The sequence below is a fragment of the Nansenia antarctica genome (genome assembly GCF_963989245.1).
Source record: "Nansenia antarctica genome assembly, chromosome: 3".
Taxonomy (NCBI): domain Eukaryota; kingdom Metazoa; phylum Chordata; class Actinopteri; order Argentiniformes; family Microstomatidae; genus Nansenia; species Nansenia antarctica.
Genome location: NC_137688.1, coordinates 21,586,641 through 21,609,598, shown reverse-complemented (window position 1 = coordinate 21,609,598; position 22,958 = coordinate 21,586,641). Strand labels below are relative to the sequence as shown.

The 22,958-nt window shown below is 45.9% G+C and overlaps 1 protein-coding gene across 2 annotated transcripts; it reads right to left on the bottom strand.

The window, feature by feature from the left end:
* Positions 1–208: 208 nt before the first annotated feature.
* rnf20 (ring finger protein 20, E3 ubiquitin protein ligase) lies at positions 209–22,807 on the bottom strand (the record flags this gene model as incomplete). 2 transcript variants are annotated; one of them, XM_080526753.1, is made up of 21 exons in its annotated part: positions 209–387; positions 595–699; positions 2,326–2,466; positions 3,341–3,466; positions 11,816–12,028; positions 12,435–12,584; positions 12,937–13,054; positions 13,146–13,416; positions 13,805–13,961; positions 14,191–14,312; positions 14,475–14,610; positions 14,818–14,997; positions 15,279–15,398; positions 17,888–17,962; positions 19,919–20,065; positions 20,199–20,314; positions 20,638–20,823; positions 21,716–21,863; positions 22,021–22,119; positions 22,232–22,300; positions 22,631–22,807. In XM_080526753.1, the coding sequence occupies 21 exons, from the start codon at positions 22,805–22,807 to the stop codon at positions 211–213; spliced, it is 3,033 nt and encodes a 1,010-aa protein (XP_080382879.1). In that variant the 3' UTR covers positions 209–210. The 2 variants fall into 2 exon arrangements, with proteins under 2 accessions (XP_080382879.1, XP_080382880.1); XM_080526754.1 differs by having other exon boundaries at positions 14,227–14,312.
* Positions 22,808–22,958: the final 151 nt, after the last annotated feature.

The following is a 22,958-nucleotide window of genomic DNA, read 5'->3' as shown; positions in this document are numbered from 1 at the left end:
TCGATGGGTTGAGCCACAGGGTCTGCACCAGCTAGGCAGTGGACAGTCAGTCAATGGAATCACAATGATCATCTCCATCTCCATGAATACACTCAGGAGGGGGAATGACAATTAGATAAAGTCATTTGGCTGGAGAATCAAGCCTGTGTACACAGCTGCCCCCCAGACACTATGTTATTCTACCCCGCCCCCTCCCCCATGCGACCCTTCCTATCCAATGTAGATGCGGTGGAAGTCGTTGGCACCGAAGGCGGCGTTGCATTTGGGGCACTTCCTCTGGCGAGTGTCGTAGCGCGTTTTCACACACTCGAAGCAGAACACGTGGAAACACTTGGTCAGGACGGCGTCCTTCACCCGGGAGTTACAGCACGGGCAGGTCAGGCGCGCCTGGGAGGGAGAGAGAAAGAAAGAGAGAGACATAAGCAGAGAAAAAGAGAAAGAAAGAGAGGGTTAAGAGGGGAGTACAGAGCAAGTGAGAGAAGGATAAAGACAGTTGGAGAACAGGGGTGAAAAATATTATGATGACTACTGTTTAGCTTTTTCGGTCCCAAGGTGTCTACCTCCACATGGCACCAACGCACAGCACCAACCCACCTTGTAATCGTTGATTTCCTCATTGAGGATCTCGTCTCCATTGCGGACATTCTCTGCCGGTTTCTTAGCCTTCTCTATCTTCCTCCGTAGTTTGGAGATGTCCTCCTGAAAGACAGAAGGGGACGTTAAGCATGGCCCTCCAGTCATTAAAGGCACGCTCCTCCAGGGGTGGTTTCGCTACCTCATGTAGAGGGTTACGGTGACAGAAGACATTTGGTCTGTTTTGGAGGTTCTCAAACCTCTCCTCGGGGACCCCCAGCCGCTCCACATATTTGATCTGGTCCACCACCAGCACACCTGATTCAACTAATCAGTTTAGTTGAATCAGGTGACCAAACCTTAAACTCATGTACCTCATCTCACACCAATTCTTCACATTTCCTGTTTTTCACTCATTTTGCAGTTGTAAAACACACTTTTTGCAAAACACTACACAGTTATCTACATTTGGCACAATCTACATTGATAAAATCTCTTGTGTTCAGATGGAAAACACTACCATTCAGAATGCTAAACTCAAACCACCAATCACACTCCTCATATGGGCAAACATCTATTGCTTTTCAATTAGCAATCATAGCTTTAGCAATAAAAAGGCCAAAGGTGAGCTCTCCTGTGTTGGAGAACAATGGATGCCAACTTTGCAGAGAGCGGTAGAGCGAGAGGTGTGAGAGTCAGAGGAAGAGGAGGAGGAGGAGGAGGAGGAGGAGGAGGAGCAAGAGGACGACCAAGACTACGACCTAGGAGAGTAATTGGGTTTGGGTTGGGTTTCAACCTCACGTCATCGGCCAGCATGCCATTGTTGAGGTTCTGGGCCAGCGAGGGGGGAACATTACCATTTATAGCGCCGCTATAAATCACCAAAGCGTTCTCCATCACCATTCAACCCTTGGCCCCTACAATAGTGCCCATCACTTTCCTGGACACACTACACAATATCCTCACACTGCCGAGCAGATGGATGGCCCAGAGCAGCCCAGGTACATTGTCATCTGGGACAATGTAAGTTTCCAAAGGCCAGCTCTGGTCCGCAACTGGTTCATCAATCAGTTCTTAAAAGTGTCTAATCATTTGATGGCGTGTGTGTTTGACAACAAAATGTCATTTTGAGAAGACATAACATTATTTTGAATTAACAGTGTTTGCTTTTGCAAGAGACTTGTGGAGTTTTGGGTTTTGTGTGTGAGTTTTTTGGAGCCATGCTTTCAGAAAATGTATGGAGAAAAACTAAAAATCAGATATTATTAAATTGGAGTCAGATATAACTTGTGTCATTAGATTTATGTGACCACTGTTATGTAGTTCACTTTGTTATGTCTATAACCATTTGAATGACATTTTGTGGAAGATCTATACAGCTTTATTACTCTGCTGTAGGACTCCAGCCAGGGAAACCTGTCACCCTACTTCCAGCCACTAGCACAGGCAAGTTCTCATTCACTCATTCAGTGAATAACCCTAACCCAATCAAAGTATTGTTGCTAGGCAAACTTCAAACACTTGGCAGTATAGGTGGTGAGTGTTCCAGAATTCTTTGGCAGTTAGTGAGTTAAGAAAAGCAAAGTCTCTGAGACTTTCCAACTTACAAGACCGTCTGGGATTTGGATCTTTACAAGAAAACGACACATATTTCCACTAAAATGATTGTGAGTTTGTCTGTGGTCACATTGCAGACCATGGCAGTGCGGCTAGTGTCTGCCTATATAGAAAGAGAGTGTATGTGTGTGTTACCTGTGCGCGGCGGGCGTTGAATGACTCCTTCTCGCGGGAGATGCTGTTCTCAATGACCTCCTCTCTGACGTTGCCCAGGCGCTGTTGCACCTGCTCCAGCTGAGACCGCACCTCCTCGGACAACAACGCTGACTCCAGTGCCTGGGGAGGACGGGGGGAGGGAGGGAGAGAGGAGAGAGGAGGTACAGAGGAGGAGGGCAGAGGTTAGATGTTGTTCACTGCATTTGCTTGGTGTTTTTTGTGCGTTTAGTTGTCCATAGTCTGAATGTGTGTGTGTGTGTGTGTGTGTGTGTGTGTGTTATACAGTTTGTAATGGCGAAATAAGTACTTGTAATAAACAACTGATAATAAACATTAATAATGTTAATAATCATTTAAGCATTTAATCATTTATCATTTAATGTCTTAATCCCGTAATTATTGTATGAAGTGTAGAACACATTGTATCGTAGATGTTCTGTTTTGTTAACTAAACTTAACCTTTGTACTAAAATGTTTTAACAAGCTGGTGACAACAAGAGGGAGAGCCTGTGGCAGCGCCATATTCTGCCCTGATCTGGGAGTCATCCTCTGTTCCAGACTTGACTATGACTTAAGTGCAGACATGTTTGAACTGACCCAAGCAAGTATTTTTACCACCTGGGAGTTCACATAGATAGAAATGGTATTTCTCAATAGTGACCCAATATAGCTGCCTTGAGACTGATGGGGGTGACCAGAACCGGTGGGTGGCGAGAACAGGCACCTGGAGATCTATCGTCCTCCAAGATAAGGATGTCTGATTTGACTACAGAGCCCCATTGTCCACCCCACTGTCTCAAGGCTGCAGGAACAGGTAGTACACCTGTGAAAGACTCTATCTTTGGATTTGAGGAGTGTAAGGAGCACTATAATACGATGCTGTATTCTGTAAAGGGGGTCTTCTGTCTTGGGTTCTTGCTTAAGACAGACCGGCCTACGCTCGCGTCTCACAAATTATTAAGTGGAGAATCCTAGATTTCCCACGACATGTTACCTTGCGTTTGTTCATGTCCAGTGCCTGTGTCCTCAGAGCCAGCTCTCTCTCTGCAGTACCGATGGTACCCTGAAGGAGGCGCTCCTTCTCCTCCAGCTTCCTAACCACCTGCAGCTGAGCATCAACCTGAGGAACAAGGTGAAATTCATTCTTTTGACGCGTCAAACTTGGCCTGCATTAAACCAATCGAAAGACCGTTGAAAACAGACAGTGTATAGCCATTGGCTCTACTTAATTGGCATTAATTATCTGCCACTGCACTTTCCCCCCAGTGTTTGTACACCACAGGTTTCTGATTCAGAGCTACCCCTCTTAGCCGTGTGTTTTCGCTCAAATCAAATGATAACAAATACTTTATTCAGTGAATTCACTCCCACTAAGGCCAGGTTTGAGTCATTCTTATTCCAGGCTATGGGCTGTGTGCTATAGCCTGAGGACAAGGTTAACAATCCCACGCTCATGAACAAGTCTACTATCCACTTGTTAAGTCGTGACGTGTTTCCGGGTCCAACGTTGGCTGAGGCGCTGTCTTCGAAATGGAGAAATAATAATAATAATTAATTATATTTATATAGCGCTTTTCCGAGGCTCAAATACCCTGACAATATGGAGAAAACGGGAAAGTGCTGTGTCCCTTGTTGAATGAATAGATCCGAGTCTAAAAAACGATTAAACTGTCATTCTACCGCTGTAGTTCAGAGGTACTCTGGTGCGGAGAATTTCTGGTTTGGACTCGGAAATGGCTAAACGTCACTTTTTTTTTTTTTTTTTTTTTTGAACTTAGTTTTTATTTCAGTTTCAACAACTTGTACAATCATGTCATGTTTTGTCTACAATTCTTTCCATTCTTATAGCTGTACACATATGGTCCATGGATGTGGTTCAAAGCATGACACACAAAGCAAAAAAGAGCGATCAACAAAAACATTGAGATGTCAATGACGGAATAAAATTAAAGATTTTGAAAAGAAAGAAAGAAAAAGGGTAGGGTCGGGGGGGGTTGGGTCAGGTGGGGGTTGTGTATGTGTGTGTGTGTGTGTGTGTGTGTGTGTGTGTGTATGTGTGTGTGTGAATGCAATGCAGGCATATATCTATGTGTAGTGATATGAGGTGAGTCTAGAATACAGAAATATACGAGTCGAGATGTGTGGAGGGGTTCACTGTATTAATATGGACATAACCGGGCTCCATCTTTTAATAAATAGATGTTTCTGGAGTCTCAGAGTGTATGTTATTTGTTCCATCTGGTAGATTTCCCATACTTTCTCTGTCCACATATTGTATGTAGGGGGGTCTGGTTTTAACCACTTAATTGTAATGCATTTAATTGCTGCCGTTAGTAATATTTGTAAGAGATATATTCTTGCCCTTCCATCAATGCCTTCAGGTATAACTCCCAGTAGTGCCATCTTTGGATCTTTGGTAAATTTTTGGTGGAATACTGCTTCAAGGGCCTCAAACACCTCTTCCCAAAATGTTCTCAATTTGGGGCATGACCAGAATATGTGGGTGTGGTTGCCAATTTGCGTACTGCAATTTCTCCAACATTTATTTGAGTGTGTTGGGCCCATTTTAGCCATTATTTCTGGGGTTCTAAAGAATCTCATAACCACTTTCCATTTGAATTCCCTCCATGTATTTGAATTGGTCACTAAGTGTGCTTCAGTGCATATTTCCTCCCATATGTCCTGTGATATGTCAGTATTCATTTCAGTTTCCCATCTCTCTTTCCTCTGTAGTGTATTATTCAAATCCATGGATAGAAACCTTTGGTAAAGGTCACCTATAATTTTCTTATTCTCGTTTCCTTTTTGCAGCTTTATCAAGAACTCTTCGATTTCAGTGGGCTCCAAGACTTTATTCCATTCTCTATGTTTTGTTAGGAAGCTTCTTAATTGTAGATATCTGAAAAAGTCTGTGTTAGGGAGCCTAAATTCCTCTCTTAACTGTTCAAATGATTTAAGGCTACCGTCTTTATGGAGTTGGTGCAAGTTAGTAAGTCCATGATCTGACCAATTTCTAAACCCTATATCTGTATTGGAGGGTTCGAAATTTTTCATAAGACCAATATTGGATAATGCTGAGATTGCTTTAGGTAAGCCAAATGACAGTTTTATTTTCCTCCAAATCTTTAGTGTGACTCTGGTCCATTCACCTAGTTGAGTTTCCTTTAGAGGGACATCTATGAAAGGCAAGGTCTGTAAGGGCATCGAACACAAACTTTTTTCAATGTTGAGCCATCGTGTATATGAAGAGTCTTGGATCCATGCTGTTAGAGGCTTTAGCTGGGCCGCCCAGAAGTAGTATCTTAGGTTTGGGAGTTTCAGCCCACCATATGGTTTAGATAGTTGTAGTGTTTTAAGTCTGATTCTTGGGCGCCTTCCTTGCCATATGAATTTGGAGATGAGTCTATCCCACTTATCAAATGTGGATTTGGGGATATCGATGGGTAGCATCTGGAACAGGTATAGAAGCCTAGGCAGCACATTCATGCGTACACTCTCAATACGGCCCAATAGAGACAGGGGAAGTGTTGACCAGCGGTCTAGATCTTTACTGATATTTTGGATTATGCTTTTGTAATTTGCATCACTTAGGTTTTCTAACAATGAGGGGATCTGAATGCCAAGATATTTAATACCATCCTTGGGCCATTTAAACTCACTCTGGATTTTGATAGTTTGTGGAATTCTACCTCCTATGTCCATAGCCATTGTTTTATCAACATTCACTTTATAACCCGAGAAGTATCCATAGTTGGAAATAAGATCTTTTAGGCGTGGGATTGTTGTTGCAGGTTCAGTTAGATAAAGAAGCACGTCATCTGCATACAATGATAATTTATGTTGTTCCTCATTTATTGTCAGTCCCTTTATGTTGTCGTCGTCTCTAATGAGCTGTGCCAGTGGTTCAATACTGATATCAAACAGCAGGGGCGACAAAGAGCACCCCTGCCTGCAACCCCGTTCTAGAGTAAATCGGTCCGACAGAAATCCATTCACTTTTACAGCAGCTTGTGGATTTGAATATAGTGTTTGAATCCATTTTATAAAATTGGGGCCAAATTTGAGTCGTTTTAGAGTTTGAAATAGGTATTGCCAAGATACTCGATCGAATGCCTTCTGGGCATCGAGGGATAATATCATTGCTTCTTCCTCCTTAACTTTAGGGTGAGTCATAATATTTAGTAATCTTCTTATGTTGTCCCCGTAGTATCTTCCCTTTATAAACCCGGTCTGATCGGGGTGGATAACTTGTGTGATAATTTTATTGACGCGTCTTGCTAGGATGGCTGTTAATATACGTAGGTCGGTGCATAAAAGTGAGATGGGTCTGTATGATTGGCATTGGGTGGGGTCCTTGCCCTCTTTATGTATTACTACTATTGTTGCGTCCCTCCATGAGGGGGCCGTGGTTCCAGATTGCAATGTATGGTGGTATGCTTTTAGCAATAAGGGACATACTGTCTCTTTAAATGTTTTATAGAATTCATTACTAAACCCATCCGGTCCAGGACTTTTATTGTTTTTTAGTGTAGAGATCACTTCTTGTATTTCCCATTCTTCAATTGGTTCATCTAGTTCTTTTGCCATAGGTTCAGATAGCTCTTTTAGTTTGATGTCTTTCAGAAATGCTGTCAATTCATTATCATCTGTGCAGGTGTCCGTATTTTTGTAAAGAGATTTATAAAATTCTGCAAAAGACCTTGAGATTTCATCAGGTTTTGTGAGAGTCGAGTTATGAGTTTTTAATTTCTGTACTATATTCGATGATTGTTGTTTTTTTAGTCTTAGTGCTAATAATCTACTTGCTCTGTTTCCATTTTCATAATATTTTTGGTTGGTAAACCTTAAATTGCCCTCAATCTTTTCAGTGATTAGGCTATTTAGATCCCTGCGTGCTTGTTTGAGAGCATTAAGTAGATTGGAGGTTGGTGTTCTTTTATGCTGTTGTTCAAGCAGCCTTATTTTATCCTCTAATTCTCCTTGTTTTGCTTCTCTATTCTTTTTTTTCGCGCTCGCGTATGAGATAATGCGACCTCTAATGTATGCCTTAGCACAGTCCCATAGGATGAGAGGTGATATTTCAGGTGAGTCGTTAGTTTCTAGGTAATACTTTAGTTCAGTTGTTACAAATGTGATAAATTCCTCATCATTTAGAAGTGATGTATTTAATCTCCATTGTTTGGTTTTTGGCCTGTGACCTATGTTCCATGATAATGCAAGAGGTGCATGATCAGATAGAGTAATTGGTAAGATCTTTATGTCTTCTATCCTGTGTAGTTCTGCTTTGGGTGTAAAGAAATAATCAATTCTCGAATAAGATGAATGTCTGTGCGAGTAGAAAGTAAAATCTCTTCCTTTAGGGAATCTGCTTCTCCAGACGTCCACTAGGCCTGATTCTATCGACAAGTGTTTAAGCATTCTGCTCATTCTAGAAGTGGGAGTTTTGGAGGTAGGTTGTCTATCCATTAGCTGGGACATAACACAGTTGAAGTCTCCTCCCAACAGTAGGATACCGGAGCTGTGTTGTATTGCTGTGTTAATGACTGTGCTAATGAAGCCAGGCTCATCCTCATTTGGAGCATATATGTTCATGAGGGATACATGTATCCCATCTATAGATCCATTCACTAAAATGAATCTTCCCTCAATGTCCTTGTGGACCGTTGTTGGTGTAAAGTTAACCTGCCTATGTATCAATATAGCCACTCCTCTCTTTCTACCTGACTGATGTGATGAGTAGAACACGCTGTCTGCCCAGGATTTCTTTAGTTTCTCATGTTCCATATCCGACAGGTGGGTCTCCTGTAGGAATGCTATCTGACAGTTGGCTCTTTTTAGCTGATTAAGGATTTTCTTTCGTTTTATAGGATTGTGGAGGCCTTTAACGTTATAGCTTATAACCTTAAGTGATCCCATGGTTCAGAGTAAGAATTAGGGAGGATCTTAATTTTACCTGTAGGCATGGTGATGGCAAGGATAGGCACATGAATAGGAGAAGATTGTGAACTGCATGTAGTACAGTGTCTATGTGTGTGATTGTGTGAGTGTGGGTGTGTGGATATATGAGGGGTGGGTATGGGTAGGAGGTGTGGGGGAGTTGGGGAGTACATATAAGGGAAAAAAACAAAATAATGCAAGAGAAAACAAAATACATAAACATACACGTTGCTCTTATTCTTCCGGTATGATCCCTGTGGAACAGTGGGATCTGAACATAGAAATAAAAATGAAAAATCCGGACACTCAACCGACATGAGTGTCTGGACAGACTGTTGGGACATGGTCCCAGGCTGCGAGTCTGAACAGGCAGCTGTGCGAACAACCTTTAAGAGGGTTCGCCTTTGCTTGGTTATAGTACCAAACAGAATAGCTAGGAGTAGTTTGTTAACATTTCAGGCTCCCGTCGAACCTTGAGGTAAAACAAAAGGAGGGTGAAAACCCCCTAACCTTAATTTCGACATTGTCGAATATATTTTACATTGTATATGTGCATATAAAGAAATAAGAGTAATAATAATGATGTCTAGAGGCAGAAATAAATAAAAGGATCGGAGAGAAGCATTAACGCAGTGGAAATTAAGAAACAAATAAAAACAGTCTCCTGGTCAGGTAATTTTAACTTCCCTGCCCCTTATGAATAAACAGATAGATTATTTCCCCCTTGGGGTAAGTTTTAAATTGAACTAACATATGTCCAGTCTCCTTCAACACTTGCATATAAACTGCTGTGAAGAACTACAATAACAACAAAGGGGTGGCATTGACGATGGTAATATATTTAAGCAGATATCGTCCCGTCAAAGTTGGTCTTGTAATGCCACTGAGACCCACTGGTCTGTGGCTGGGGGAGACCTACCCTGGACCTGTTGCCGGCATGACGTTCTTCTTAACGTAGTCCATCGCTTTGTCTGCATCTGTGAATTCCTTTTCTTCTCCGTTGTGTGTGATGCGGAGTCGGGCTGGAAACAGTATACCATACCGAATGCCCTGACGGTTGCGCAGCAGCTTCCTGACCTCCGTGAACGCAGCCCTGGCCCTGGCGACGTTGGCAGCATAATCCGGAAAGATGGCGATGGTCTGCCCGTTGACCCGGAGAGGAGCTCGAGTGCGCGCACAGCTCAGCACCTCGACGCAGTCCTGGTAGTAATGGAGTTTAGCAATGATGGCGCGTGGTTTCCCCTCCGGTCCCCTCGGAGCCAGGGTTCTGTGTGAACGATCCACAAGCACATCTCTATCCAATTGTAGCGCTTCCTTCAGTAGTTTCGAGACCGATGCAGTAGAGCATGATCCATTCGTCTCGGCCACCCCTAGTATTCTGATGTTGCATCTCCTCATTCTTCCCTCCATGTCGTCGCATCTCTCTCTGAGCCCGGTTACCTCTGCTTTCAAGCCCGTCACCGTAGTCCGCAGGTCCACCACCTCGTCCGACCACGTTGACAGGCCGCCCTCCACCTCCGTGATTGTAGCCTTTATTTGGTCAATCTCAGACTTAACCGCCGCCGTATTGTTAATGATTTCCGATCTTACTGCTTGAAGTTCACTTTTAATATAGTTGAAATCTTCGGCTAGTGCATTTTTAATCTCTGTCTTTATCACCTCGGCAATGTCGGATTTCAGCGAGAGAAGGATCTCTGTTTTCAGCGCTACAGCGTCCATCACTGGGCTGTCTGTCCGGGGCGGAACCGTCTGAGCCGGGGTAGCTGTGGGACTCGGCGTCGCGGTGGCTTTTGGCCTAGTAGTGGACGGAGTGTACTTATATTTGCGCAGATTTGCAGCCATTGACCCCTAAATACACAGACTTTTGATTTTAGGAATATGTTAGAGACAGGTTTCCCAGTATTTTGTAATGTAGAAAGCTTATTAAATTAAATAAAACAAAAGTCCGACGGGAGCTCAAGCGAAACACGTTCTACTCCATTGCCCGCCCACCGGAAGTCCTAAACGTCACTTTTGACGTCAGACTTAACAAGCGGATAGACAATCGACCATCATCCACAAGCACACAGCATGCATACGGACTGCCTACGCTTAAGCTCACAGTCACTTCACTACTGTCACTTGTGTCCTGTACTATTGACACTTTTTATTGAATTATGCCAAAATACTGCTAATTGTAAATCATCTTATCTGTCACTTATGCCCTGTACTATTGTCACTTTTTAAAAATGATTATCTTGTATTATGCCTATTGCCTTATTGTCTTGTGCTGCAATGTCAGGAATCGAAGCCTTTTTTTACTCTCTTACACTTGTGTAATGACGTTACAATAAACTTCAAACAAAAAAGGGCAGCTTTAAAGGGGCTTATGAGGCTAGTTGTTGAGCCTCTAACATTAAAGGTAGGTACAGCCTTCAATAGTCCTCTAGTGAAAAAACACCATACGTTCCATTCACCTGCGTGTTGCAATAGTGAAGATTTGGAAAACAGAGACAAACTGGTCCGAATAGGAATAAAGAACGGTACACTTATTCCCTAATAAACGTCAGATGGTTATGGACACCATAAGGCAGACTCTTCACGCTAGGTCAAATGGCCTGCCAGTAGGGATGTAACGCTGCACGGCCAGACAGTTAATTACCGATACAAATATGTGACGATTTAAATCGATGAGACAAAAAATGTATTGCGATACTCTTAAACAGCAGAGGACATAGTCTACTTTTGACTTCACTTGTTCGAAGTTATACCCTATCGTAGTTATACCCTACTTCAGAAATAAAAAGGGATTCTTTAAGATAACAGTATTTTGTCGATTTTTGCCTGTGAAATAAATAAAATAATATTTTTCAGTCATAATTTGTCTGCAATCTCATTTTGTTAAAACAATTGTGAGAAGTTGAGTGTATCGTTACATCCATACCTACTAACACAAGTTAACATCCCTGAACCTAGATTTACAGTAAGAATCCCAATATGCTATGACCATGCATGAGTTACAAGAAATTGTGAGGAGTTTATGCATGGTATGATACCTGATGTCAATGACTCATGTCTACATGTAATCAACAATGTACATTATTAAACATTATAGTGAACTCTGCGTGATATTAATATGGCAAATAGGAATAATGACAGAGACTAGAGTATAAATACCAAAATAACCAATGTAATAGTTCAAAGAAACATAAAAAAAACACATTGTAAACTGTTGTAAACGATTGGAAGTTCCACCATAAGTCTAAAACTGTGTGTGTCAAGGAGACACAGGAGACTGGTGCTTGCAGGCCTAAAACGAAACTCAAAAGAATGTATTTGTAATTTCTCCCTAAATACCTTCCCCAACGATCAACCTCAAAAACAAGCATTACAACGGCCTAGAACTGTTCACAACAACTCAACAGGTGAGGCGCGATATCCTCAGGACGTCCACCAGACATGCCCATTCAGCCGTGACACAATGATCTTGATAACACTCGTGTCAAGTGAGAGGCATTCCCATCAAGGCGTTCCCGTCTCCGTTCCCACTCACCTGTGTTTTGAGTGTGAGCAGCTGGTCTGCCAGCTCCTCCTTCTCCTCCTTGAGCAGCTTGTGGATCTGGTTGGACTTGATCCTCTCGCTCATCAGCTTGAAGTTGGCGTCGTCTTTCTCCCGGAGCTGCTGCATCAGACGGATGTTCTGCTCCTGCATGTCCTCGAACGCCTGGCCCGTCACGTCCATCTCACTCAGCAACGCATCCTCCTCCTGACAGAACACGGTTATGATATAACACAGTTAGAACACGGTTAGGATAGAACACAGTTAGGATAGAACATAGGCTGCATTCGTAAATTCGCTCTGAGAGCGACGGAGCGCACACTGGTTTGAACGTCATAAAGGGACCAAGTAATTTGATTGGACAAGAGTCATTCCATGAGTGCTGATCAGATTTCCAGAGCGAATTTACATACGCAGCCACAGTTAGGATAGAACACAGTTAGGATAGAACATACAATAGTGACAGAGATGGAGGGGTGGAGAGAGGGAGATGATGGGGGGGGGGGGGTATAAAAGGGGGAAATAATGACCCCAATGACACGCACGCACGCACGCACGCACACACACACACACGCACACACACACGCACACACACACACGCGCACACACACACCTGTTTGGCAAGGGACAGCTTCTTGTTCAGGATGTCAATCTGCTCCTCCACAGAGCGGATCTTCCTCAGGGCTTCCTCGTCGGCCATCTTCTTGCCCTCCCTCCTCTCCCTCTCCTCCAGATCTCTCAGCCTCTGCTTCAGCTCCTCTGCCTGACAGGGACAACACGCCCATCACACCACCAGTCAATACAACAAACCAACCCATAACTACCACCACCAGCACTCAGTAACAGTATGCCATTCATTAGTACACACCAGAGCTCGGCCGAAAAGTCAAAGTAGGTTGCCATTCTGGGACAATTCCACTGGTACCACTGGGCCAGGCAAAGTCAATCGAGCATAGATAAGCGAACCCAGGTCTGTTACACAGAACCATTAATTTCCTCAGTCAGCACTATGTATGCCATCTGTGGTACCCGACTATCACCAGCAGGGGGTGAGTGTGAGTGTGAGTGGTGTGTGTATGTGTGTGTGTGTGTGTGTGTGTGTAGGCCTACAGTACCTCTGACTTGGCCTTCTTCTCTGCGGCCATGAGCTGCACTTTGTCCCTCTGCTCTTTGGGGGCTGAGCGGTACATATCCAACAGCAGCTTCATCTCTCTCTGGGACTCCTGAGCTTTCCTATAGGGCCCAGGCAGAGCCTTCATCAGCATCAGCCACATAACATCATCATCATCATCATCATCTTCATCTACATCATCTAGACACTTACTTTAGCTCCGCCCTGACATTCTTAAGTTGTTCCGCCTCCTTCCTCTTTTGTCCTCCAATCACAGACGGGCGTTCCCCTGCCGACTCCTCTGGCTGGTTGCTGCTCCCTGCCTTCTCCTTCTCCTCCTTCACGGCTCCGCCCCCTCCACCTCCACCACCGCGAGTTGGCCTCTCTTTCTCCTTCTCTCGCTCCTTCTCTTTCTCCTTTTCTTTCTCCTCCTCCTTCACGCCTCCCTCTGTCTCAGTCCCAGGCTCTATCTTGACCGAGACGCCTACAGAGAGAGGGGAGATGACATGGAGCGGGAGAGAGAGGGACAGACAGACAGACAGGCAGACAGACAGGCAGACAGGCAGAGAGGCAGGCAGACAGACAGACAGACAGGTAGGCAGGCAGACAGACAGACAGACAGACAAACAGACAGACAGGCAGGCAGACAGGATAATATTGTGAGAGACGACAGCAAACCACACCATATCATCAACCTACATAACCTACCAAAACATGACCAACTATCAAAGCTCAATCCCACATGGCGCCATAACCTGGTACAGTTTACCACAACACATGAGCAGGAGCAGTTTTTGTAAAAAAAACGAATCAATTAATTAACACTTCATAAAAGAGTGACAACACAATACACACTTTCGAGGTGTACATACCAGTGCTGGTGGGCGTGACCAAACCGTTGTCAGGCTCCACCTTGATGGTGGCATCGCCTGACACAGCGGGGGTCAGAGGGGAGGCGCTCTCTTCCTTCACGTCCAGCTCGGTGCTGGACTGCGATTGGAGGATGGCGCTGCCCTTCGTAGTACGAGCCTAAGAGGAAGAGACCGTTGAAAATAGACATACTGTAGAGATTAAGAGGACAGGGGGAAGAAACTCAACCTCTCTCTTCAGTCTTGCCCGATTGCCCTTACCATCCCTCTTCTTCGGTCCTTGTCTGTGTTCTGTCTACCTCTCTCCCCTCGCCTCTGTGTTCTGTGTGTGTGTGTGTGTGTGTGTGTGTGTGTGTGTGTGTCTCACTCTCCCTCTCTCTCTCCCTTACCTGGCTGAGGTCAGTCTGTGATTCTCTCAGTCTCACTTTGTACTTCACCACCTCCCCCTTCATCTGCTGGTTGTGTGTCTGCAGGGTGCTGATCAGGTGACGCATCTCCCTGTTGATGGGGCCTGTAGAGAGAGAAAGAGAGGCGGAGACAAAGACTCAGGCGAAGGAGAGGGAAGCTGTGACAACCCATCCAAACAGCAGCGAGTCGACCAGTGCCATTGAGCGTCATGGCCTCGGTGCCGTACGTCTGCCTGTGTTCACAGGGGCTGATGCGGGCCGTGTACCTGCTTGCTCGTTGGCGGCGAGGGTCTGCTCAAACTCGATCCTCAGCATCTCGTACTCCTTCCTGACCTGGGCCAGGGTGTCCTCCAGCTGGAACACCTCGGTACGGACCTTCCTTTGGAGAGACACCTCGTCGTTCTGGAAGAGAGGGGGGAGACGGTGACACGCGTAGTCACACGCTCGCACGCACACACTCCAGGGGAGAGAGACCCCTGGTAACGATATGGCTAGACACAAATGACATGCTACGACACACACACATTCACCAACTAACTAGAGCGAACGTGCCACACGCACACACACGCACGCACCCACACACACACACACACAAAGACACACACACACCTCCATGTGTTCAACCTGGCGAAGGTGCGCGGTCCTGGTGGTGCCGAGGCGGGTCCGTGTCTCCTCTAGCTGGGACTTCAGACCCAGAGACTCGTTATAGAGGACAGAGAACTGGGACTGGAGACAGCGGTACTCTGAAGTCTCTCTCACCACGCCCTCAGCACGGCTCTGCAACTCATTCTGACAGAGAGAGAGAGAAAGAGACAGAGAAAGAAGAGAGAGATAATGGGAGGCAGGAGAGACGATGTGAAAATGGGAGGAGAGGGTGAGAGAGAGAGAGAGAGAGAGAGAACGAGCGAGGGAGTAGAGTGAGAGAGACATAAAGCAGCAGTGAGTGTAAAAGGAAGGTATCCATTTACCTTCGCCTCAGTGAGACACTTGATTGAGTAAGGGCCTGAGACCTCAGGGCCACTGGCTGGCTTGGGGGGCGGGGCCAGAGGGTCCCGGGGGCCGTCTCTCACCTTCATGCTGTTGTTCTCCTGGTTGACGTTCTGGAGGTCCTGCTGGAGTCTCTGGAGCTCACTCAGACGGTTCTCCGCCAACTCCCGGTTCTCCTCCAGTTCACTGTTCATCTCCTCGAACTGACGGAGACAGAGAGTGAGTGAGTTAACGTGTCCATCTGGTTCTTATTTTCCTCCTCGAAATGAAATAGGCATTTCACACCAGGGACTGCACACACTATTGGCGCGGGTCGGCCCTGGTCTTTAGCCTTTCTCCACTGCCAAAAGTACCCGTGCCATTTCTGGTACCCGTGCCGGATTTAGTTCTTGTTCGGGATGGGTAGCGAAAGGTACCAAAGGTACTTTTTTGCCAGGCTGCGTGTGACGTGTGACTCTGCACACCGTTGATTGGTCAATGGAAATCGTCAACCCATGTTCATAGATTTCTTCGCTAACCGCCATCTTTAAATACCACAACAGATTTCGCTCTCGGAAAATGTCACTTACTGTTTCTGTAATAACTTATTAATAAAGATTAGAAAAATTATGATAACCATCGTATTATCTTAGTTTAATGTCATTTCAATGCATCATAGAACTTTTATTTACAACAAGCATAACCCAAAAAAATCGCTATTATGGCAATGTCCTGTGCCTATGCTGTTCCTCAGTCCAGCGGCAGTCAAATGCCGGTAGATTCGCGTCTTGCTCCTTTTAACACATGTCGGCGTTTCCCTGGTTGCGAGATCTAAACTACTAGAACTGAAAGCGGCAGGTAACAGGCACGTAACATCCATATGCTGTATATATAAATAAATATATTTGACTACCAGCAAGACACCGGAGCACTCGTATCTATAACAAACGCGGAGATTGTATGAGCCCCGCGTCAGTCAGCCTTTCCGTAGAAATACATCGCTCCGTTATATATCTAACGTTACATGTTTTAAGGCTGATCTGTGCATGATAGTGCTGCATTATGTTGATCTATTTATATCGATCTATTCTTGCCAATTCCTTATTACCAGTGGAAAGGGGGAAGGCTAAAACACTTTGAATGGAATAGATAGGACTTTCCGTTCAATGGAGGAAGCATGATACTCGCGAGTTCATCTCGCTTTTCCCCCCGTTGATGTATTAAACAATCTAATCAGAGCAGTTGTTATTATGTAATATTATTGATGGACGTGCCATTTTTGATGGAGAGCAGTGAGCGGATGACTGGATGTGAGCATGTATTTGACTAATGCCGATAGATTCGCGTCTTGCTCGGAAACCGGAGCTGTCAGCGCAGACAGGATTTTACAGCGTTCCTTCAAACTATCGTAATTCATATGCCCAATCAAAAAACAGTTTCTGAAAGCAGAGAAGTCGCACTTTTTGAACAGTTGAACTTTTTTAGGCTTATTACGGTAGTTCACCAACAAAAAAAGCACAGTGCTCGACGTGTCAGGAGAAATAAAAATAGAATCGGGGCTTTAACACATGTCGGCATTTCCCTGGTTGCGAGATCTAAACTAGTCTACTAGAACTGAAAGCGGCAAGTAACAGGCACTTAACGTTACATGTTGTAAGGCTGATCTGTGCACGATAGTGCTGCATTTTGACATAATTCTTATCGCATTTCCCCCCGCTGATCTGTATAGGGTCGTTCCTGTATAGTGGAGAACGATTCCTATATGGAACTTTTCAAAAGCGTGCCGAGGCGAGCCGAGACGAGCCGGTCAATGGAAAAGCGCCATATCCAGGGCTCGACAGTGCGACTGTTTTGGTCGCATTTGCGAGTGAATATATTTCTGTGCGACTTGGAAATACATTCAATCGCACCAGTGCGACTAAAACACTGCTGAACTACTGTCATGCGCAGTCAATCTTATGTGTATCAGCGATGAGGGAATGAAAACAGTGAACAGAAACGCAGACGCAGAAATGCTTCACGCGAGTCCTATATGCGCTTAAAATGCGCATATGGGATACAGCTCTCATAGCTCGTAGCGCTGTGTTTTGTTAGCCGCTAGCTGCTAGCAGCGTTTGCTTCCGGTTTCATTACAAAGAGGTTAACCCTATATGTGCCTGACATCTAACAACATTCAAATGACTAACTTCATCTTTTTTCGGATTTCAATGTATGACACATCATTTGAAAGCTTATGATCCGTAGTTCCAATCCACAACACGTCACATTTGATTAGTGTGAGAAGTGTTTATGTAATTTTTTTACATTTGAAAGTGTTTTGTTTATATATATTTATATTATACAATTTACCAGTCATATTCTGGAATGTGTCTAAATGTTAAAGTTCCATAAGTATAAGCAAAACAAAGTAACAGTTTGTAAATAAATAGTAGCAAAAAAAACGTGAACCGTGACCCAAAAACTCATACCGAACCGTGGGCCAACTAAAATTAATATTCTTACTTCCCCTTTACATTGTGTGAGTCTCCATTTTTATTACGGCCAAGAGCCGGTTATGATCATTTGGATATGTTATGATTATGATAATGTGTTGTCGTTGTTGAATTTTCATTGTGCTACTGAAATTCTTGGTGTGCTACTACATTTTTCAACATGGTAGCACAGTGCTACCTGGGGAAAAGGTAAGCGTCAAGCCCTGCCATATCGCACTCACCTTTCTCTTGTTGATGGTGATGGTTCCACACACGCTGCTGGCCTCCCCACACACCTTGTAGCCTTTACTGTTCACCTGGGACACAGAGAGACAGAGAGACAGAGAGAGACAGAGAGAGAGAGAGAGAGAGAGAGAGAGAGAGAGAGAGAGAGAGAGAGAGAGAGAGACATTACAAACGCATGCACGCACGCTAGGGTGCATCAAAATATAAAATTCTACCATACTGATCTGTTCAGGTGCTAAAAGTGTTCCATGTCAAGTTGTTATAAGACATGCAAAATATTTTTGCAATACGTGATGATCTACAGGTGTCACGGCACATCAGCTTTTATGGCTAAAGGGGGTAACCAGAGCCCACTGAAGGGAGCCGTCATTGATGATGCATTTTAACCTTTATTTTGTTTAATTTCTATCTGTCCCTTAATATCACTGTCATCACCATCACACTGTGTATAATGCACTGTACAACTTCCATTTCTACATTCAACATGTTTATTTTGTAACCTGAGGTGGTAACCATGGTATCAATGCTGTGAGGCAAAACACACCTCCTCTCCTCTCCTCTTGACACACCCTCTACTCTCCTCTCCTCTCCTCTCCTCCTGACACACCCTCTCCTCTCCTCTCCTCCGGACACACCCTCTCCTCTCCTCCTGACACACCCTCTCCTCTCCTCTCCTCTTGACACACCCTCTCCTCTCCTCCCCTCCTCCTGACACACCCTCTCCTCTCCTTCTCCTGACACACCCTCTCCTCTCCTCTCCTCCTCCTGACACACCCTCTCCTCTCCTCCTGTCCTCTCCTCCTGTCCTCTCCTCCCCTCCTCTCCTCTCCTCCTGACACACCCTGTCCTCTCCTCCAATCCTCTCCTCCTGACACACCCTCTCCTCTCCTCCTCCTGACACACCCTCTCCTCTCCTCCTGACACACCCTGTCCTCTCCTCCTCTCCTCTTGACACACCCTCTGTCCTCCTCTCCTCCTCTCCTCTCCTCCTGATACACCCTCTCCTCTCCTCTCCCCTCCTCCTGACACACCCTCTCCTCCCCTCTCCTCCCCTCCTCCTGACACACCCTCTCCTCCTCTCCTCTCCCCTCCTCCTGACACACCCTCTCCTCTCCTCCCCTCCCCTCCTCCTGACACCCTCTCCTCCTCTCCTCTCCCCTCCTCCTGACACACCCTCTCCTCTCTTTCTCTCCTCTCCTCCTCTCCTCTCCTCCTGACACACCCTCTCCTCTCTTTCTCTCCTCTCCTCCTCTCCTCTCCCCTCCTCCTGACACACCCTCTCCTCTCTTTCTCTCCTCTCCTCCTCCTCTCCTCCTGACACACCCTCTGTCCTCCTCTCCTCCTCTCCTCCTGATACACCCTCTCCTCTCCTCTCCCCTCCTCCTGACACACCCTCTCCTCTCCTCCTGACACACCCTCTCCTCCTCTCCTGACACACCCTCTCCTCCCCTCCTCTCCTCCTGACACACCCTCTCCTCTCCTCCTCTCCTGACACACCCTCTCCTCTCCTCCTCTCCTGAAACACCCTCTCCTCTCCTCCTCCTGACACACCCTCTCCTCTCCTCTCCTCCTCCTGACACACCCTCTCCTCTCCTCTCCTCTCCTCTCCTCCTCCTGACACACCCTCTCCTCTCCTCTCCTCCTGACACACCCTCTCCTCTCCTCTCCTCTCCTCCTGACACACCCTCTCCTCTCCTCCCCAAAACTAGTTGTATCTTTAGAAATTGACTCGTCATGTTGTCAAGAAATTGGAGTTCTGAAAGAACACAAACATTTCAAAATTTCAAAATGTCACATGCTGCGTTCCACCTCCAAATCTCAATGAATTTTCCCAGGACTTTGCAAAAGTCATTTATATGTGCACTAGAACAAAATGCAACAATGAACACGTTGATATTTTGACATTATTTTTTTTTGCATTGCATTTTGATGCACCCTAACGCACGCACACACGCACACACGCACACATGCACACACACACACACACACACACAGACACAGACACAGAGACAGAGACGAGGCCTCACCCTCTCCAGCACTTCTCCCAGGTGTGTGTTAAGCCGGTTCTCTCTGCGCCGGGTCTTCTCCATGTCCCACTGGAGCTCCTCGATGAGCCCCTGCAGCTCACTGACTCGTGTGTCCGCCCTGGCCACCGCCCGGCCCAGCGTCCGAGACTGGAGGACCAGGGGACAGAAACATCGTCAATATGACTCAGATGGTCTTGCGAGAAAACTGAAGGGGAAAAGGGCTTTGGGGGGGGAGTCGCCAAGGATTCAGTAGAGAATGATGCTATGACATCACAATCACCTCGCTGTTCATGTGACTGTGCTTCTGCTGGAGATCCTCAGTCAGCTGGCGAAGCCGATCGTTCTCATTGGACAGGAGGGTGTTGAGCTGGGCGGCGACTTGCCACACAGAGCCCTCTGGAAGGACATAATATAGATCTGTCACAAACATGACGTGACGTGACTTGACGCCAACATTGCTGGTCTAGTGCCCGAGAACATCGGTCCAACACCTTTCTCCTCTCAACTACTCCAGAATCACACCTCGAGACAAAACATGGCACAACCTGAGCCTAACCCCATCGCCCTTAACCCCTAAAACCTGCACCTAATTCCTGCCCCCCCCCCCCCATCACTCTCACCAGTCCTTGAGTCCTGGTCCTCCCCTCCCCCCCCCCCCCATCACTCTCACCAGTCCTTGAGTCCTGGTCCTCCCCTCCCCTCCCCCCCATCACTCTCACCAGTCCCAGAGTCTTGGTCCTTCTTCAACTGCTCCACGGCGTTCTTCAGGCTGTCGTAGATCTCCACCACCCGATTGGCCTGCTTCTGGCTGGACTCCACCCTTTCCTGCAGCTCCGCTTCCATCTCCTCACTGCTGCTACTGGCCAACATGGCCAAGAAGCCGGTGGTCGTTTCCCCCTGGTGGCCTGGAGGTCAACACACAAGATTTGAAGCTACTAGGCCTGTCCCCATGGTGTCAGTCAGTCAGTAGTCATGGAGTTGTCTGAGCTGAATTGTTGCTAGTGAAAAGAAAAGTTGCTGCTGGTCGACGATATGTTAAAAATTACAGGCCTAGAAGCTACAGTATATCCAAAACTACATGGAGCTGCTTGCAATTAGCTAATTACCCACGTCCTGTCTCTTTCTCTCCTTCCCTCACCCTTGCTCTACCTTCCCCCTCTCTTTTCCCTTTTCCACCAAGGCAGTTTGAGGGCCGGTTCGGAGCCGGTGGCTAATCTCGAACCAGTTCTTCGCGTTCTGACAGCAAAAGAACCGGCTCTCAGGCAGGAAAACTGGTTCCAGAGTGGCACCAACACCTGGCTGGTCTAACAAAGAACCGCTTATGGCTGGGGCCAAGATTATCGTGACCCCAAGACAGAAATCGGTGTAGGCTATCATTAATTCATTACATTTGTTTAACTGCAATGTGATCAATACCAGCGTAGTCGATGCTAGGTAACATTAACATCTTGCGTTCAGTGTTAATAATAATCAAAACGTGTTAGGTAATTACTTTTCTTCTGGAACATAATCGGCGGCCAGAAGAAGACATGACGGCAGAAAAAAGTATGCGTATTTCAGATAAAGACTCTAAAAACTAAAACATAACATGTTAATGTTAGCCTTTGTTGTAAGTTAGCTCGCTAGCTGGGAAAGCGGAGACGTATACAGACGTATACAGTGACGTAATGACGTGGCTCTCTAGCCTATGAAAAAGCAAACCGGTTCACAGAAGGTTCGCAAGTGGAACCAACTGCGAACCGGCACTAGCACCAGCCCAGAACTAGGTTGGCGTTGGTGGAAAGGGGTTATCTGTACCTCTATCTTTGGCCCTCTCCTGGTTTGAGTCGCCATCAGGTTCTGGAGTGTCAGGCTTCAGGCTCCGCCCCTCACCAGCTGGGGTTTCCGCCGGTTCGCTTCCTGATTGGTCATTACGCCTGGCAATCAGGCGTACATTTTCATCAAACTAGACAGAGTGAGTGGGAGACAAGGAGGAAGAGGAGAAACTGAGTGTTATATTACATAGATTGATGTCTTTTCAGTTTAGCGAAAACATTATCCATAGCTCCACAGGCAATGTTTCTTTTCCCATATCGGTAGGTGCTACGTTAATAGATGGTTACCTGATTCCAGTATCTGTTCAGGATCAGCAGACTGGCATCATCAGTGGACTGGCGAGTCTCCAATCTCTCGATCCGTTCTCTCAGCTCGTCCTCAATCACCTGCAAAGTAATGATGCCAATAAAGAGACTTAAAAATGCAATATAGAAAGGAAACAGAAGTAGGCATGTGTGTATGCAATAATAAGAGACAGAGAGAGAGTAAGTTTAATACCTGTCTTTGATCGAGGGACTCTCCCAGCTTCCTGTTCTTCACCTGGAGAGCTTTCACATCCTGTTCCTCCTGAACACAAGAGAGAAAGAGACACCAGCACATGAGCAACATAACCCTGGGAAACAATCAATGACATTGCTTAAGAGTCATTAATAGTGACAGGAGTTTTTCCTGAAGGTGAGACCTGACCAAGTAAAACTACCTGGCCCTGATCATAATATCAGAGAGGGACAAATACCTGCAATCGATACAGCTGTTAGAATATAGAACACAAATCAAATTGTATTTGTCACGTACATCGCATACAAGTGTAATTGACAGTGAAATTATTTGCTCAACAACAACAACAGTCAGCAACAATTCAATATAACATAGTCATAAATAAACACAAACTCTCACCAAATTGGAGACCCCGCCAAGCTTGATAACGGTCTCCACAGCAGTGCTCCCCCCTGTAGAAGCTCCGACTCCTGGACCCCCATCCTCTCCTCCCTCTCGCTCCCTCCGTTTCTCAGGGGGCGCCCCCAGAGAGGAGGAGGGTCCGCTGGAGTCACCCGGACGCTTCTGCCCCGACATGAGACTCAGACCGCTGCGACAGAGAGAGAGGAGATGATGGGGATACAGAGAAAGATTGCGTGGAAGACAAGGTTACTCGTGAACCTTATTGGTGGGCACCTTGAAATTCTACACACTTACTATGAAACCGTATCTTTATCTTAGCATGAAC